The 20573-nt window shown below is 35.5% G+C and overlaps 1 protein-coding gene across 2 annotated transcripts in view; it reads left to right on the top strand.

The window, feature by feature from the left end:
• LOC140139341 (uncharacterized) overlaps positions 1-13526 on the top strand; it is a 28160-nt gene extending 14634 nt beyond the window's left edge. The window contains exons 1-9 of one of the 2 annotated variants that reach the window (XM_072161122.1): positions 437-561; positions 1493-1644; positions 2276-2367; positions 4193-4328; positions 8429-8628; positions 10031-10194; positions 11355-11539; positions 12618-12671; positions 13333-13526. In XM_072161122.1, the coding sequence (XP_072017223.1) occupies positions 545-561; positions 1493-1644; positions 2276-2367; positions 4193-4328; positions 8429-8628; positions 10031-10194; positions 11355-11539; positions 12618-12670 (999 nt within the window). In that variant the 5' untranslated portion in view covers positions 437-544 and the 3' untranslated portion in view covers position 12671; positions 13333-13526. Of the gene's footprint in view, positions 1-425; positions 562-1492; positions 1645-2275; positions 2368-4192; positions 4329-8428; positions 8629-10030; positions 10195-11354; positions 11540-12617; positions 12672-13332 lie in introns of those variants that run through there. The other variant, XM_072161121.1, reaches the window with a different exon arrangement.
• Positions 13527-20573: the final 7047 nt, after the last annotated feature.

The following is a 20573-nucleotide window of genomic DNA, read 5'->3' on the forward strand; positions in this document are numbered from 1 at the left end:
AAGTTTAGTTATGGAGTTTCTTATTATTTGCTCGGCTAACTCCACTCAGGCCCGAATTAGCGAAGCCAGGCTACACAATAATCCTCGCTTTCAGTTTTCCGCTTCGTCTATTCCGGCTTGTTTAGAGTTAGCCGAGCCAAACCGCCATCAACTGCTAGAAGGGGCCAATTATAAGAAAACTCTATATGCATATACATTTGATAGTCTTCTGGATATGATTGTTTCATACTTTATCTCCACTCTACATCAGTTGATTTTGTCAAAGTCAACACTAAGCAATACCTGTTAAACCAAGTAGCCTACGTGCTGAACGTAAAATCGGGGTAAATGTGATAGCATCCAATAAACGTGCTGATAAGTACGTACGCCAATTTGATCACTAATTTTGGTTTTGTCGACATCTATCATTTCATAATGAATTATAGAATCCCTTCACTGCCTGGATACCTGGTGAACCTAACGGTGCTGGTGCTGAGAATTGCGCCCATTTGACGCTAAGTGGCAGATGGAATGACAAGTCTTGTACACATCCATTAGGTTACATATGCAAGAGACCGAAAGGTAAGCAATTAACCAAAAGCGTAGCCAGGATTTTGGTGTGAGGGAGCAAAGCCAAATTTTTGTCCCCGTTTGTCAATTTTGTCCCATTTTTAGTCATTCATAATGGACCCGTTACTCTTTGCCGTCCCCATTTTATCCCTGAAATTATTCAGTGGAGGGGGCACTGCAGATAGCGTATCAAACTTAGGTGCGGAATTGATTCTGACATTTAAAATATATTACTGATGGAACCAATCATGAGTGACACTAATGGCTATTATATAAACACAAGACAAAAAGTATGTTCTCACTCAAATGACTCGGAAAGAGGAGATAGTGAGAGAACAGATTAGAGAATACCTCCGTCAAGATGGTCGATTGACAAAACAGGTCGCTGACAAACGATGCTTGCTACATTGGTTTAATTATTTGCTATGATTTTATTCATTCTTATGTTTGCTATCCACTTGTAACTAGATTCAATAATTTGCTGTTACTATTTTTAGTTGTAAGTCCCTGTGGAAGGGCAGTTTATCTGCACAAAACGTTGGTTGTATTTTTGTTTAACTTTGTCTACTATCCCTGTGGTTTTAGATTTTTACTAGTGCAGTAACAGTGTACACCATCATGGTTTACATGTACTGCATTAGTTTTTATTTTGTCTTTGTCCCCACACGAAGCTGGTATACCTGACTCGAATCTTTCTATATTCTACTTTATAGGCTACCTATATTATAATGCAACAATTAATCATTTAGTTTTATTATAACTAATACACTCTAAACAGCTGTCTGAAGTGTATGGGGTATAATCCCTTCAATAAAATATTCAAGTGAATTCGCCTAGATCGATGTACTTCATTATGGGTTTCTGAAATTAGCTGCATGCGAACCTCTTTGCTTATACTGCCCCAACTCAAATATTCGTACCTTTCTCTTTAACATTTTAAAAGGATGTGCTGCCAATTGATAGCGTATGGCGACTATTGTTATTACGTTCATAGTCAAACAGATTCTACCTACGAACAAGCAAGAGTTGCTTGTGAGAATGAAGCTGCAACGCTAACCAGTGTAGTCGACGCAGATGAACAGGCTTTCCTGGCGCGTAAGTATTATCTATTATCTGTTCAATCTCCAGTGACACCTCATGCATATTATCCTGGGTAGGATTAAGATCAATGTTCAGTACATGGGTATTAAAACTATCACTATAGACGAATCCAAATTCACGCATTCCTATACCTTAATGGCTGCCAAAGTTGGGTCCCCGTCGGCTCAATCTCACATAAAATGTGAAATAATGCGACCTTGGAGGGTATTTTAAACTGCATTCTATCACTCGTGTTACACGTAGACAAAATAATGATGACAGTTTACAACACAAAAGAATCTAAAATCGATTTTTAAGCGGCTTTTTGGTGTTGCGGGGACCCAAAGATGGCCGACCAAATCCTGACCATGACTTGGCTCGTTGGATTCGTCTATAGCCCTGTAACATTGATTTTTCAATGCTAGGGAAATTACTGAGGTGTCACTGGAGCTGGAATAGATGATAGTGTTGAGTGGTAATCTTTGGAGTTAAAAATTAAAAACTTTTAAAAAAAACCCGTAAATTAAATAACCGTTATCACTTAGTAATTTGGTTAGCAACAATTATGGCACCACCAAATAATAATTATATTAAACCTAATATAATATACATGTATTATTATAATATATACTATATCATATTGCAGAACTTCATGCCAACGTTGGTGGTACGTTTTTGTGGATAGGTCTGAATGATATAACTATAGAAAACACTTTCGTGTGGGAAGACGGTAACACGGTGAGTAAACACCCTCAAACACGTACATCATCACACTCTCCTTTTACCCACCAACACCGACCCTCTGCGCATTCCCGCACATAACCCACATTCGTACATGCATTCGCCGGCAACCGATTTCCTGCGCCTAACCTTGAATGTTGACCTATTTTACACACATTATATCAATTTTAACCGATCAACAGGGGTCTGATTTTCATAACAATAGAGGATTCACTCTCAAATAAATGTTTAAGTTGTTTACGGTCAACTACAAGTCAGGTAAAAGGAGAAGGTCCCCTGTTACAGTAACCTCCCCTGTTGGAATATAAACTTTCATATTCACGCCCAAGTTTGCCGGAAAACACGTACACACAACCACCCCCACACAGATGAGCACACCCCTACATCCCATACAAAAACATACGTAAGACCAACTATAAAATTGTAAAAACTTCTGGCAAATGTGTACATGAAAGGCTAGTGTTCGGGAAATCACGTGGATCAGCATCAAAGACTGTTGTTACCACATAACCACAATGCACCATGCTTTTGAAAAACACCCTAAAACTGGTTCCTGATGCATGCAAGTTCCCATTAACGATTAGTAACTGGGGCGTCATGCACTCATTACAAGAGTTCGTGAAAGTAAGACAAAATAGGGTTATGAATTTGGAATGACACAGCTGTCAACCTAGCTTCTCTTTTGAAGTTCACTGATGTATGTAGACCATCACCTTTACATTAGAGAATGAATTTGGAGAAAACCTTCTGATAATTACAAACACTCGCTGAGCAGCAAGGCCTTCCCTCTAAGCTTTTAATCCGATAAGCTGATTATATATTTGTTTTCATGAATAATATTGGAAGACATTCTTTGATGTATTACTGAGCTCAATCATCTGAAATTACTGGAGCGTGAACCACCCAGGCTGGTGGCTCAGCATAGTATTTTATTAACAGAAGGTTTTCTCCAAATTCGTTTCCTAATGAGCACATGAGTAATTTCAAAACCTATTAAGCATAACAATAGGGTAGTTCTCGATAGATGCGCAACTACATCAGAGTGTAAAATTATTATTTTGTTTTATTTTGTTTTTTGCAAATTAAAGAACTTTTGTGTATAAAAGATAATCATGGTTTGATCTGGCTGATAAAGGTTTAATTTCACACTCTCCACCAAATACATTGCAATACATTGGTCTTAAAATAAATGAGGTTTTCTGCATTTCGTCTCTTTTGTCAAAAAAACCTCATTTAGAAGCATACATGATTGTAGATGAAATTCCACGGTATTTTAATGACAATCGGACACTTCTCCAAAATAGCCTCCTTGGCCACAGCATTACCACAATGCAATAACCTTATTGATCTTTATCTGATTTGGAGCTCCATCGATTTTAAGTGTAGATGAGGTATTGTTGGTTGAAGCAGCAAATAAATCGATTTTCATGATCTAAATCAATATATTATTGAAAAATAAACATTGAAGTTTTGCAACAGTTCATTCTACAAATCATATACTTTGAAAACTTGCTTGATTTATTGAGTTATATAGTTATATAAAAGCGTTGTTGTATCAGCCCTCTTTACAACATAACTCAAGACCCACAGGACCTACAAAAGTATATCTGTAATATTTGCATTCTTCTACACACTCGCTATGAAATGATCAATGCATTTTTTGCCAAACCTCACTACCATTCGCAAGATGCTGTGAACTACCAAATCGCAACGGTTTAAAATAGTTGCCAACCTCAAGTACGAAATAATATTACATAATGATTATACATGAGCAAACAGTTCTAATTTAATGAAATTGTTATGCTTCATTTTATTTTCTCAGTTTGTTTTTTCTGCGTGGGCATCATCTAATCCAGATAATTCCAACAACGAGGACTGCGTACATTTATCAGCGGGGAGTTTATGGAATGACTATTCTTGTGGTAACTCAATAGGGTACATCTGTAAGAGAACCAAAGGTAACTTTCATATAATTTTTGGAAGTACCCAGCAAACACAAAAATGTTTTTAAAACGTTTTAAACATGTCATATTTTGGGTTATGGTTTAGATAAAAATGTTTTGATAACATTAAATCTCGGGACCTTCTATAAAGGTCATGGAAAAGTTTTGTATCAAAACACACTACAACAATATTTTTAAAATGTGATTGTAAAATATATTTTGCAAACATTTTTTGCCAAATATTTTGTTAACACTTAAAAAGAATTTATGTTATAATATTTGCAGTAGGTTTGATCAACAAATGCTTTTAAATGTTATGAAAACGTTTTATACCCTATGTCCTTTATATAACCCGGCATTTAAAACGTATTCTGGCAACATTCGTTAACCCTTTGAGAATGATGTAGAAAACGTTTTGTGTTTGCTGGGTAGGGCGGTTATAAATGATAAAACTATCCAACGTGTGGGTTTTGGCAAAACTGTCTCGTCTACGCTTTTGCCATGTTCAGAAAAAGACGATTGAAGATCTGCTCATTAAAACCCCATCATGATTGAGAACTTGTTATACTGGTTTTAACCTTTTTTGTAAATAGGTGAGAAAATGGACTCTTTTCTAAACGAGATCCGAGATCCTTTGTGATCTAATCCAAAATACGTTACAGCAATGCGCATATTGTTAGCGAACATCGCTACCAGTGTACTTCGATTATATATATAAATGCGCAAGTGACCACCTTCGCGCTGCCATAACAGCTTATAGACAGTAAGTCTCGAAGTGACCTTCTACATAGCGTGGTCTTTCTATGCATTTGAATGCAAAGGTGGAACAACTTGAGACTGCTGTGCAGCAGAATTGTCTATTTTGTTCAACTTTGTGATTATATTGTATACGTTTCCGTCGTTGAATGGTGTTTTTTTCGTCGTCAAATACTTTCAAAATGTTGTTTTTGATAACATATTACAAATTCGGAATTGCTAAATGTGTAATAATTTTGCAATTCAATTAATACTTAAAGTTTGATGCCCTTTCTGTATAGTGGTCAATGCATGAAGATTTGGTCACGCTTGCTGGTATTGGTATGTCGTGCCCATGGGTCACGTGTGCATTTTTTTAAAGCGCATTTATAGATATAACCGAAGAACACTGGTTACTGCGCATGGTGAACTGCGCAGTAATGATGTACGCATTGGCGTAATATTATGTAGGCTTTCGGGATTTACAAAAAAGGTGAATGGTAGTGCCAAAATCTCAGGTGTTTTTTTTTCCTTCTTTTTCTTGTTTGTTTGGTTGGTTTATTTCCTTTTCCTTATCTATAAATCATGTACATCGAGCAACAGTGGCCTAGTTAGGGAACAAACCAAAAGATCGATGACGTCCTATAAACGAAACTAGTTTCGTTTAGGGGGGAGGGGGTAAAAATACTCGATTACGTTTGAACAAAAACATCGGTCAGAAGAATGTGTCTTTATTATTATCATGTCAAAATTTTCAACAGTTCATTATTACGTTTCTGGTAGGGGGAGGGGGTTGGCTGAGAAACGAAACTAGTTACGTTTATAGGACGTCATCGATCTTTTGGTTTTTCGCTTACTCTGACTTGAATTACTCGTCGTCCCTTTCACTACATGTCCTGAAAGAACTGTATCGTCGGAAACTTTAATTTGTAGGTATTTTAGTCCCCGAACAAGCCCATACTAAATAATTGACGTGGTTAAGGGAAAGTTAAGGAATAAACCTGCTATCACATACTTTATTTTTATTTTTGACAATTGACCGCTCCGTTCTTGAATTTTTACGAAACTCGCATATTTTCAATCTGTTCCACGGAGTCAAATGTTAAACAATGACAATAGACGACGCATGCGCAGCGATTGGCACTCCTAATACAGATCATTGAATGATATTGAATTTGTGGAACGGTTTGAAATTGAGGTGATGTCGTACAAGTCCTATAATTATTTCAAGATTGGAGTAATCAATTGTCAAAATTCTGATGGCTGATTTATTCCTTAGCAACATCAATTATTTATTTACCTTTGGTTTGAGTATAACTATACCGTCTCCATCAACTAAATTAAAAACCTATAATTGTATACCATCTCGTATATCATTGTAGCTTAATGAATTTTTAATTTAAGTAAAGCCTAATTGATAAAACTGCTTAAGAAGCGACCTTCAAATGTTCTATAATAATTCTGATTTCCTCACGCTTAATTAACTTCATTAATTAAATATCCTGTAAAAAGCCTCGAATAAATGTACACAATCTACGAGTGCCCCGACGGTTATAACAACCCAGCAAACACATAAACGTTTTAAAAACGTTTTAAATAAGTTATATTTTGGCTTTTGGTTTAGGTAAAAACGTTTTAATAACATTAAAATATCGGGTTATATAAAGGTCATGAATACGTTTTAAAACGTTTTATATGAAAACACACTACAACAATATTTTTACAATGTTTTCAAAATGCTATTGTAAACTATTTTTGCAAACATTTTATGCCAAATATTTTGTCAACACTTAAATATCATTATGTTAATACATTTGCACTCAGCAAACACAGAAATGTTCTTAAAATGTTTTATTCATAACGAACATTTAAATGTCAGGTTATATAAAGGTCATGAAAACGTTTTTAAAACGTTATTGCAAATATTTTGGGCAAACATTTGTCGCACAAAATATTTTTTCAACCCCAAAATAACATTCTGTTTAGAATGTTTTGTATACCAAGTTTTCAAAAATGGTTTTGGAATGTTATTAAAACGTTTTTATACCCTTTATATAACCCGACATTTAAACGTTTTATGTTAAACATTTTGTGCTTGTTAGGCAGTAGATTATCAAAACATATTTTTAATGTTATAAAAAGGTTTTCTACCCTTAATATACCCTTTATATAACCCGACATTTAAACATTTTCTGACTACCTGTTATAACCTTTTGCGAACGATGTCGAAAACGTTTTGTGTTTGCTGGGAGTACCGGTGTAAACGATCTCTATGTGAGTGGGCGTGCTAATTTTCAGTCCTGATTAATTCAGTAGAAAAATTAACTTATTTTTAATAAGAGCCTGATTAATTTACCTAAGTAGTTATCATCAATCAAATAGCAACGCTACTATAATCAGTGACCGTGTACATTTTGAAATGAATAATTAATTATCCTCTATAGCTGAATTCACCGTGTTTAAATATTAAATCTGTAAAAGAAACGTATAAAGTACGAATGAATGACGGTATTTTAAATTATTAAAAGGTGCACTTAAAAGCCTGAAGGACGCTGCGTAATCTTAATATCAGTTTATATTGAGCACAAATGGTTGGTTTCTGTTTCCTTATAAGCTTACGGGGTGTAAAGAGGGCGGACATTTGTTTGTATTATAGAGAGCGGCTAGCTGGATATAACAGACACAATTACCAGAATAGGACTAACCCAAATCACGCGCCAGATAAATTAGCAGTTAAAAAATTCTAGTCGTGCGACAACTTAGAAAAGGTGTTTTTAAACATTACGGCTCGTACACAAAACTCTTTTTAAAAAAATAAAAATATCTGAAACATAGGTGTCGCAGCGTTATTTTTCTGCTTCAAATGACCTTGACTTTGCAATGGCCTGACATTATATCTATTGGTCGGTTTCCTTGTGAATTCTCCTGCATTTTGGTAGGAAACGGTTTACAACGATTTTTGTTGTTGTTGGATAGAATAAAAAATCTTCTTGAAAAAAATTATTAGGTTTGTGTGATACAATTATAAGAATGTTCTTCTTGTCAAAACGAAATATATTTTGATCCTTCTAATGATTGGTCACCACCAGAGGGCGCACTAGCATTTCTCAGTCACTATGATCCACTTCTGTGTGCCCTTTTGTTGGTGACCAATCAACTAGATGGATCAAGTATCATCACTCCGATGATGGCCTTCTACCAAAATGGCCGAAACTGGTCAGTAAAAATATATTTGGTTTTGACAAGAAGAACATTCTTATAGAATAAAATATCTTCAACAGTTATATAAAGTTGAAATACTAAGGCTGTCATCAGAAGACTTTTGACTAACAAACGCAAATGCACTTTTTCGGTATTTTGTCCTTTAACACTTTGCACAGATTGGATGTTGGTGTTCAAAGCAGTCGCCGGCATTGCCCTCCCAACAGAGACAGACGCGTTAGTTTATGATCCCTACCAAGTCTGGATATCATCGACGGCAATCAACGCAGATAATCCAGCCGCAAAACTTCTTGATAACTCATTCAGTGGACATTACAAAAATCTTATTTTAGACCAGCATTTGGGTGAAATCAGAGAGGTAGGTATCACAACACAAGAATAGAAGCTGAGATAAGTATTTTCGATTGACCCATTGAGCATTGAAAAAAGTGGAAAATGCTAATACGCAAATACGATCCAGTGTACTTCATAATAAATATAATGCATAATGCAGATTTCGCTCGAAACTAAGAACAGGACCATTACACGTATATTAATCTCAAGTGGCAGCGATTTAATTACAGGTATTACTTTTTTTCTCTATGATATTTTTTATGTTATACAAAAATCATTTTATAAAGCACAACGTCAAGGGCTTAGAGCCAGAAGCAGCTATGTCCATTTGTTTTCTCAATTACATGTTACTCATTTCGGTAACAAATGGACGGCTAATTCTGCCCTCCATAAGAAATTGTAAGTTACTTTGGGGTATATGCATGGCCACTTGCGTCTAACTAACTGTTCAAGTGACCAAGCATATACCCCAAAGTCACTTGCATTTATTATGGAGGGCATAATTAACCGTGCATTTGTTGCCGAAATGAGTACCATGTAATTGAGAAAACAAATGGACATAGCTGCTTCTGGCTCTATGCCCTTGACAAGATTCTGCGACGAATTGCAAACACCAATGTACGGACTTTTATGCAATCAATTAATTTAGACATAAGCCACTCATCAGTCCTTATTAATGGTCACACGCCAGTGATTTCACAGTTGTTAGAGTACAAGATGTTGATTCAGCTATCAACTAAAACATTTTGATGTTTAATATTTTTTACTCTTGTAGCATTTTCAAACTGTATACTTTATTTTGATACACCCTGTACTTAAAGGCATCCACTTTGAGAAGTGTTTATCACAACTTTGCCAAATATCATCCGATATAGCTGTAGCTATAGGATTTAAGCCGCTGTCCTTCACCGTAGTTATGGCGGAGTGCAGTCCATTCAATCAAATGTTGTCATCAACCTATTTGATCGTAGTGCAGGGTTATGTGTGTGAGACGAACTGTCACGGTAGATTGCAATCATGCCTTTGTTGAATGCATTTGAGTAGTCCGCCATATCTACGGGATGATACGTCACATGCAAGGCCTCTATTACACTACCACTGTAACAGAGCAAGGATTGTGATTGGCCTAAAATTAAGAGCCAATTGTATGACGTTTGTCTGCAAATTATGTTATTGGTCGCATTTTTATCGCCCTTTACAACATAACCACCGGTCCAACCGGCAATGTGGTGTTAATGTATCTCAAATATGTTGTGACTGAATATCAGAATGAAGAAAGATACCTGTAATGTAACTTCGACTCACTGGGTAGGCATCGAGAGAAACGTGAAATTGTAACACAACTTCTACACGTTTTCTTTGTTTGAACAAAGGCTTATTGTTTCGTTGACTAATGTCCGTGATTTTCACATTTTTTCTGAAAACAGATAAAAATGGGTTTATATAACAGTGTTGGTGTGGAAGTGATGCACATGGTTTTCAACATGACTGACGTAACTGACCGCGACAGCTGGTTTGTTAAAAATCGGTTGCTTTCATCGCCTTATGATGATATTTTTACTGAAGGACAAAATGTTTTCAGTGTTATTGGGTAAGATGACATTTAACCCCCTGAGTACTACCAGCCGATTTTACATTGCCTCTGATTGGTCAATTCCGTGATATCTTCACTTTAATCACCAATCAGAATGGAGCTGTGCAAATAATTCACCCCAATTTTTTTATGCGTGGTGAAATTATTCTAACAATGTTGCTGATTGGTCCAATTGATAATGAAAACTTCTTTTTGACCAATAGGCAGGTAGTTCTCATGTGGTTAAGAAATTAGAGAATAAACGATAGGAATTTTTATTTTGACTATCCTCTACCGTGTGATAGACGACAGGCAGGTCCAATATTTTGAGTAGTGGATGCCGGCGCAGCCGGTATTCGGAAACCACACAGTCGAGTCAATGTTATGCAAATTGATCACACATTGACTCATGGCCACTTGCCGCAATTTGCCTTCTGCTTGGCTGATCGATATTGCATAGCATGTACAGATTCCACCAAAGGATTTGAACCGATGTCTATACGCCGTAGAAGTGACGTAGTTAATCGGATTAACTACCATAGCAATAGATGAATACAATTTTGACTATACCGCCCTGCACTACAACGTTCACGCGGTACCGATGCATTGAACCATAGGTGTCAAAGAAATTCTGATCACTCGCACCTGTAAGATAAGTATCTTTGAAAAGAGCGGTATTGTATTCAATCTATGTTTGCTGACATACACAGGTGATTAGTGTAATCTGCTTGTAGTGCAGGGCGGTCTATTCAAAAATTGTATTCATCTATTGCTATGGTAGTTAATCCGATTATGACGTCACTTCTACGGCGTATAGCCGTGCATGCGCAGGTCATTGTGTACATTCTCATTTACATGATCATCCTCTTGTGGCAGTGTGTGCGGTTCTCATGAATATTATGCAAACAGGCCAATGGTGCTCCAATTCTATTGGCTGTGGGCGGCGATATGTAAATTGGGTGATGATTATTATCATTTTGTCACTCGATCTATGGTAACTTGTTGTAATGAACAAAATAACATACATAAATGCCATTTGTCATGCCAATTGTACGAAATTATTATTGACATTATATTAAATATTGATTGCACCTTGTAATGAAAGTTGAAATTGAATCGAAAACAATATTGGATCAATAAAACATCAAATCTTTTTCCGATATATTTTTACGTTAAAGCGAGACTGTGGCTGTAAGAAGGTGGTATCTAAGCAGAAACCACAATGGTTGCCCGGACGATACTGGTTGGTTTGCAGTAATTACACACATATCACCATCCTGCACTTGGGAGTTGACCGCTGAACAAAAACCTCTGTTCTTGTACAGTATTCGGAATACGTACGTTAATTGGAACACATATTCAGGTATGATAGTTTAATAAATATCTAAAAAAAAGTAGTTGCCCCCTTTAAATAATGACCATTATTTAAAAACGGGACTATTGTATTACAAATCTGTAAGATGCGTTGGAAGCAGAATTTATTTCTGCGTATTTGGACACCTCAGTTGTAGCAATTGTCTACATATTGACGTCGCAGCGTACATTTAAATCAATGTAACCCAAGATTTGAAAATTGCAGTAAATTCTATTGATTTGTATTCATTATAATGGAAGGAAATTCGTGCAATGATATCTGAGTGTTTATTATTGTTGTTGTAAGTGCACCTTTCAAATCTGGACCTCACTGCATTATAAATAAATTCTGCATATTTGAATTAAAGAAGTTCGCACTATCTTGGATAAATATAAATGCTCCGATTATGATAAAATTGATCTTTTAAAATTGAATATATGAATACAAAACCCACCCAAGTCCATACTTTGGCCAAATTGAGTTAAGCATGGGAAATTGTTGCTATACATAGACCTGTCATATGTATGAAAGAACAACTCAAATTCATCCTCTGTGTCTATTGAGAATAACCACCAAAGTCCATGATTTGAGTCATGTAACACGTTGATTGAAACCAGTATGTATAAAAGTCCACTTGTACCACATTCATTACTGTAGAGTGACTTTTGAAAAAAAAAAAAGGTTTATTCAAGGAAAGTGTGTGCTTTATATTACATGGCAGAATGCTTAATAACATTATACATACCTGTGTGCTTTATTTTATATTATCTTACTAGTGGTAATCTCATTCCAACAGTATTGTCGTTGTATATGATTCAAAAAACCACCCAAGTCCAGCATTTAAAATGAACCCCACGAAGTCCCTGAAATGCTAATCGTCATACCTAATACAGTTTAACCTACTCATTTGCACGTAAAACTTACCATATTGACCAGGTAAATCTAACTGAAGGAATTAAAATGATACACAGGGTTTTTTTCTCAAAATCACTTCCCATGGACTTGGGTGGGTTGTTCCGCTTGTCAAAACATTTTAATCAAATAATCGTTTGTCATGCCTTAATACTGATGTTCTGTTGATTTGCAGATGTGGGGAAAGCCGACGTTTTCGCAATTTTTGTAAAAATGGATTATCTATAAGGTAGGTGTATGATTGTAGTTCAATATTGCATTGTTCTCACCCATATATGTCTTAACGCCAATTACGCCCTTGCCTGAGAAGACTTTACAGAAGTCTAAATTACATTAAGGGTGTTAATAAAATATGTGCTACTAACTAAGGTCAGGGGCGTACTGGGATCATTTCATCCTGCTGATCCACTACTTTGCCGGAATCCACATTCCCGGTTTTCCGTCATAAATCACGACTAAACCAAGCCAAAGGTAAGATACACATTACACCGTTTGGTCAATTTGTCACTTTATTTCGAACCATGGGGACTCACCCGTCAGTACGCCCCTGTCTCAGACCCCTAGGCAGTATCTTGAAACCCTAATGACTATAAAATTAACTATATCAAAAACCATACTCAGTTTAGAGTCACTTGCTAGTATCTCGTTACTTTTATATACTAGTATTTACACATTTTCTCCAAAACTCAATCATTTACCTTTTTAGAAAAAAAATATCTTCAACACTTTAAACTTTGATCACTTATTGCTACTGTGAAAGCGCCCCCGGTAAGCGATCAAGTTTAGTAGTGTTGACGTTTATAATTCTTCTCTGCTACTCTATACCACTACGTATGAATATCCAATTTGGCATTTACCTTTTCGTTAATATTTCTGCTTTATACTTACAGATTTGATGAACTGGTGAATACGTACTGAATTTCCTTTGATCCACCAGGGTAAATTCAAATTGAACTCGATGCTCGATTCTTTATCTATGTATGAGGATATCTCTGGATTTCAGACACAACTGGATTTTGATACATAACTTGATAAATCAAGCTTAAATTTTAATATACTCTACTCTCACTCTGCAATTGTACGGTGTACCATGAGGGACATGCAAACTTAAAATAATTTTTTACAAACTCAAATAATTTTTACAAACTCAAATAATTTTTTACAAACTCAAATAATGTTTGCAAACTCTAATAATTTTTGCAAACTCTAATAATTTTTTACAAACTCAAATAATTTTTTACAAACTCAAATAATTTTTGCAAACTCTAATAATTTTTGCAAACTCTAATAATTTTTTGCGAACTCAAATAATATTTTACAAACTTAAATAATTTTTTACAAACTCAAATAATTTTTTACAAACTCAAATAATTTTTGCAAACTTAAATTAATTTCTGCAAACTCAAATAATTTTTGCAAACTCTAATAATTTTTGCAAACTCTAATAATTTTTTGCAAACCCAAATAATTTTGTTAGTGTCAGATCCCCCTTTTGCTTGTTCGCCCTAGTGCAATGATGAGCCTTGCTTGGTGCATCGATGGTATTGCGCCTTGATTAGTGATCGATCGCTTATCGATGCATCGTTCCTTCGGTGATGCCTAGATTTCAGCCAAGATGCCGGGAGGTCATACGAGTTTTAACCTTCAAAAACACTTCAAATAGCTTCATATAGAGTAAGTTATGATGACATTAAAGATGTTTATGGAACCAGAAGCGTGTATTCTCAAGATTTCCTGGTCGTTGCTGAGTGATCGTATGATTTAGAAAGGTTTGAACTCTTGAAGTTCGTCAAGAAATAGAAAAGCTTAGAAACCTTCACATGTTCACCAATGTGGTATTAGAAACTACAAATTTAGTAAGAAAAGCACTAAAACTGTCCCGTCTGTCACGTCCCGTCTGTCAGACGGGACGTGACAGACGGGACATTTTTAGTGCTTTTCTCACTAAATTATTTGGGTTTGCAAACAATTATTAGAGTTTGCAAAAATTATTTGAGTTTGTAAAAAATTATTTAAGTTTGTAAAAAATTATTTGAGTTTGCAAAAAATTATTAGAGTTTGCAAAAATTATTAGAGTTTGCAAAAAATATTTGAGTTTGCAGAAATTAATTTAAGTTTGCAAAAATTATTTGAGTTTGTAAAAAATTATTTGAGTTTGTAAAAAATTATTTGAGTTTGTAGAAAATTATTTGAGTTTGTACAAAAATATTTTAAGTTTGCATGTCCCTCATGGTACACCGTACAATTGTCTACATAAAGTGCTATTATTGAGCAATTTAGTACTATAACTATGGGTGACGAGTTGTATGTATCGTCGTCTTTAGCCGTGAACACTCAGAGTAACGACTACTGTTCCAGAAGGTCCAAACTTGCTGTCTGAAACGAATTTTATTTGGATTGATATTTAAAAAAATGGTTTAACTCTGAACGGGTGTCCTTGGAAGACCACTATTCTTCCCTAGCCTACCCCTTACCAGACTTTTAGACTTAAAAGTTTGAACTACATTATCAATTTTGTGGGACCTGAGAGCAGATCAGATTAACTTCGCGCTGTAAATACAAATTTATGGCAAATTGTAAACAAAATAGTATTTTTTACATTTAACAGTCCTCGAAGTAAACTTTATCAATCTAACATGTCTAATGATATGTACTTAAATTGATGAATGTTTTCAGTCATCCAGTTGTAGTATATGAAGTCCAGCGGGTCAGTTGCCTGATAAAGTGTGATGGTATCACACGCAACGTAGCTTTGCTAAAAATAGTAAGTAAGTCCAGTATTTTGACTTCATTCCAAACTTCATATGGACTTAAAGTTTATGTAGCTGAGATGAAAAGCCGTCCGTTATATGACATTCCGTATAATAAAGATATACATTTCCCGAAAGACATAAAACTTTTAGGCGTAAATGTATATATCATCGATATGAAAGATTAACATTTTCAAATGATGGACGGTTTTTCCTCCAAGCTACATACACTTTAAGTACATATCATTAGATTTACAAGGTTTACTTCGAGGACTGTTAAATTTAAATTGTCAATAATTTGCCATAAGATTTGTATTATATCTTGATTATATAATTATGTGATTCAAAATGCAATTTGATGTGCTCTCAGGTCCCACAAAATTACTGTGCAAAGGTAGGTGACCGACTCCTTAACTTATGACCTGCGTGACTGAAGTAAGGGTTTTAAAGAGCAATGCGTGGAGAGGGTGGAACCCAGGACCTCTGCATAATATACGTATTGTCAAAGAAGTAGACGTGTCGTTGGAAGGATTAATTACTTCAAAATTATATCTGTTATTATATCGCGATTTTTTAAATCAAAATTATTTGATATAAGAAGGACATTTCTCGTATTCAGAAAGCAATTTGATATGTCTGATGTGCTTTCAGGTCCCACAATAAATACTGTGCAAACGTTGTTATAAGCTTTGGTATCATAATTTTTAACAGCATTTGAGCAATTTGAATTTTGACCTCTGTGTGAACTTTGACCCGCCGTATCTCAAAATGCTCAATGTTGACAGAGTTCCAGTAAACGTATTTTTGAAGTTGATGGTCTTGAGAACCCATATCCATCAAAAACAAAACAGATCGTGATTTACTCATTTTTCCTTTCCATATTTATTAAATGTTAAAGGGTGGAAAATCAAATAAAATGTACGAAGAACTCTGATCAAGCGATAGGTAGTATGTGAAATGTACTTAACGTTTGAATTGGTCGAATATTAGTGTTTTAATATTATTGTTTGCCTTGAGCATGAGCATGAACATAAACCTGGGTATTTTATTTGGATTGATATAAAAAAAACTGGTTTAACTCTGAACGGGTGTCCTTGGAAGACCACTATTCTTCCCTAGCCTACCCCTTACCAGACTTTTAGACTTAAAAGTTTGAACTACATTATCAATTTTGTGGGACCTGAGAGCAGATCAGATTAACTTCGCGCTGTAAATACAAATTTATGGCAAATTGTAAACAAAATAGTATTTTTTTACATTTAACAGTCCTCGAAGTAAACTTTATCAATCTAACATGTCTAATGATATGTACTTAAATTGATGAATGTTTTCAGTCATCCAGTTGTAGTATATGAAGTCCAGCGGGTCAGTTGCCTGATAAAGTGTGATGGTATCACACGCAACGTAGCTTTGCTAAAAATAGTAAGTAAGTCCAGTAATTTGACTTCATTCCAAACTTCATATGGACTTAAAGTTTATGTAGCTGAGATGAAAAGCCGTCCGTTATATGACATTCCGTATAATAAAGATATACATTTCCCCGAAAATACGTAAATGTATATATCATCGATATGAAAGATTAACATTTTCAAATGATGGACGGTTTTTCCTCCAAGCTACATACACTTTAAGTACATATCATTAGATTTACAAGGTTTACTTCGAGGACTGTTAAATTTAAATTGTCAATAATTTGCCATAAGATTTGTATTATATCTTGATTATATAATTATGTGATTCAAAATGCAATTTGATGTGCTCTCAGGTCCCACAAAATTACTGTGCAAAGGTAGGTGACCGACTCCTTAACTTATGACCTGCGTGACTGAAGTAAGGGTTTTAAAGAGCAATGCATGGAGAGGGTGGAACCCAGGACCTCTGCATAATATACGTATTGTCAAAGAAGTAGACGTGTCGTTGGAAGGATTAATTACTTCAAAATTATATCTGTTATTATATCGCGATTTTTTAAATCAAAATTATTTGATATAAGAAGGACATTTCTCGTATTCAGAAAGCAATTTGATATGTCTGATGTGCTCTCAGGTCCCACAATAAATACTGTGCAAACGTTGTTATAAGCTTTGGTATCATAATTTTTAACAGCATTAATTTGAGCAATTTGAATTTTGACCTCTGTGTGAACTTTGACCCGCCGTATCTCAAAATGCTCAATGCTGACAGAGTTCCAGTAAACGTATTTTTGAAGTTGATGGTCTTGAGAACCCATATCCATCAAAAACAAAACAGATCGTGATTTACTCATTTTTCCTTTCCATATTTATTAAATGTTAAAGGGTGGAAAATCAAATAAAAATGTACGAAGAACTCTGATCAAGCGATAGGTAGTATGTGAAATGTACTTAACGTTTGAATTGGTCGAATATTAGTGTTTTAATATTATTGTTTGCCTTGAGCATGAGCATGAACATAAACCTGGGTACGAAACACAAAATAAAGCATATTATTGAATAGCTTGTCAGTAACCGAAACTTAATTTTCCAGTGAGAGAAATGTTTGTTCGTCGGTAGCTTAGACATTATTTTTATACGTAATTGCTAGACTGCAGTTGAATATCTTTCATTTACAACCTTTCTTACGCACCATATTCACACGTATGTATTGCTATATTGTGGACGTAATGGATGTCACTTCATCATATAACAAAGAACATTGCTTCGAACTCCTTCTTCTCTCTTTTGTTATTTCTTTCCATTTTATGTCCTTCTTTCTTTATTTCCATTTTATGCCATTCGTTCTTTTTTCATAATTGTTACTATCTCTTTATTTGATTGATTTTTCTCAATAAATTGCAATTTGAATCTATGTTCGGAGTATTTTTACTTGATTTTTTTCCAAAATTCGATTTAAAAATGTATGTTGATGTTGTTGTATAATAGGTAAGCATGGTAATAGCAGCATTGATTTATTTCGTTAGATATACAATCACACATAGTTCAGGTCATAGTTTCTTGTTGTAGTGGTTTAGATATACTCTTCGAAATCAAAAGGTCTCGGGTTACAAATAATACACGTCTTCACACAGTTATGACCGTATTACAGTTTGCAACGGTAAAATGGACAATTTTTTGAAGAATTTCTCAAATTTAGAACACTCACAATCAAATACCATACACGATGAAACTAGATGATTTCAGTGGCGTATATCCAGGATTTTAGTGGGTGGAACAAAACCAAATTCGTCCCCATTTGTCAATAGTTGTCATTTTAAAGGACAATTTACTTTTTGGCGGCCTCGTTTTACCCCCGAATAATATCTGTGCGCCGGAGCCCCTGGTTGATTTAGATCCAAAATGACCATAATGTCAACCTAAGTTACCTTGAAAACGTTCTTGTTTTAGCGCACTATGTCAGAGTTCATTTTTGAACAACAACAGAGAGGGCGAGCTGTGGTAGGATCATCTAAGATCATATTGCACAAAATTGGCGAAAATACAGCTAAACCATACAATGCCAACATGAGCTCCTCGCGATAGATATTTTTCTTAAAGTCATAATGTACGATCTTTTTTCAGAATTTACCTTAATTTTTTTCAAAACCGATTTTTTGGCATATTTGTAATACTTACACATGTTCTAACTTAAATCTATAAGCAAACTGTCAAATTCGTCCTATTTGTAGTCAAACGGGACGATTTTCTGTTGGTCCGACATAAATAAAGTCATAATTTGTTTAGATATGACTTTATGTCGGCCACGATCGCAAACCGTAGTCTCGTACAAACCTAGCTTGGTTACGCTCCCTCCACATGTGGAGGGAGCGTAACCAAACTGGCCGCGTAGGAGACTAACTCTGAGGCCGCACTCGCTGTCCTTATCCAGATAGTGCGAGATGTTTCGAGTGATAGAGGTGAAGTTTATGATGTTGTTTCTTTGCAAATTCCCAATGTTTTCGCGTCCAAATGTATTGGGAACTTTCATAATGATTGCATATTATCATTTTAGAAGAAAAAAAGAAAAATCTAAAAATTTAAAAAGATCGTACATTAAGGCTTTAATATAGGTAGACTTCCTAGAAGAGTCGTTTCGTGCCTATTGATGCTATCCGTGGAAACCAATCAGACTCTGTCTATACCACGGTGTAATGCTGACCATGTGTGTTTTCTAATTATGATAAACGAACAAACCAATTGACCAGACTGGGAACTAAACCCGATATCTCACAGTGTCGTCGCCCCGATATCTTCATGGCCGAAATCGCCAGGGTAGGTTGAATCCACAGTCACGCATGGCCATTTTGTTCCGACCTGTTTAATAGTTTTGAGACGCATAATGAGCCGAGGGACATCCGACTAAGGCTACTGACAATAGCCTGATAATTGACCTCTCTATGTGTGACTGAGCATGTATACGCCATGAGGTCAGGCCTCTTTTAGACTGCCTCCACGAGTGAATGCAGCTAGCCAACGCTGCGCTATAGTTCGGCACATATAAAATCAGAATTTTTGTCAGTTTTTGAGTTCAAGACGCACGGTTCTTTCTCAAGACGCAAGCTAACGACTATCATATCCGTTCAACACATGTATTCAAGTGCAAGGATCTAAATATGGCTTCTTTAGAATAAAAACATTACGGGAGATATTCATCATTTTCTACCCCGGTATCCAAAGATTTATCGTCTGAATATCAAATCGTGCGTAGCACATTCACGTATATCGATCCCGGGTATTGATTTTAGTATCTCTGCTGTACCAATTAATTATTAGCCAGGCGATGTCGGTGTGCATCTCGGCATTCTGAACCATATTTCTACCGAGGGAACTTTTCGATTTTAATCCGATATAAATCTTTACGGGAAAACGTGCATTATGTTATCTATAATGTATAGAAACACTGAATATGACATCACAGTCAGTTCAAAATGGCACAGCTTAAATAGTTATGTGAGTGATCACCAACTTTAAAAGAACATTGGGTGTCAAAAATAGCTGCATTATAGAGTACATACACGATTTAGCCACTCAACAACTATGAGCCTGTCCGTGGACAATTCAACACATCTTAATTCCAGCGAGTCTACTTTTTCAGACGCAAATGGTGGTTACTTGATACCCCTCATTCCGAATAATGTGAACTACTACATGTCCGCTGCGTACGCATTAATATCATGCTTTGGTATCATTACGAATGCCATGATCATCGTCATCGTAATTAAACACCGTGATATGCATACGCCGATAAATTACGGCTTCTGTAACCTGGCAATAACTGATTTCATTTTTCTACTTATATTCGCGGTGCCCAGTGTATTTAAAAGGAGCGGATTGCAGCTTGAATCGAAGATATTCTGTAAAGTGAAAGAATACCTTGCAAAGGTAAGTATAACGAGCAGTGGCGGTACCGGCTTCTTTTTTCGGTGG

Source organism: Amphiura filiformis, chromosome 18, assembly GCF_039555335.1.
Source record: "Amphiura filiformis chromosome 18, Afil_fr2py, whole genome shotgun sequence".
Lineage (NCBI taxonomy): Eukaryota > Metazoa > Echinodermata > Ophiuroidea > Amphilepidida > Amphiuridae > Amphiura > Amphiura filiformis.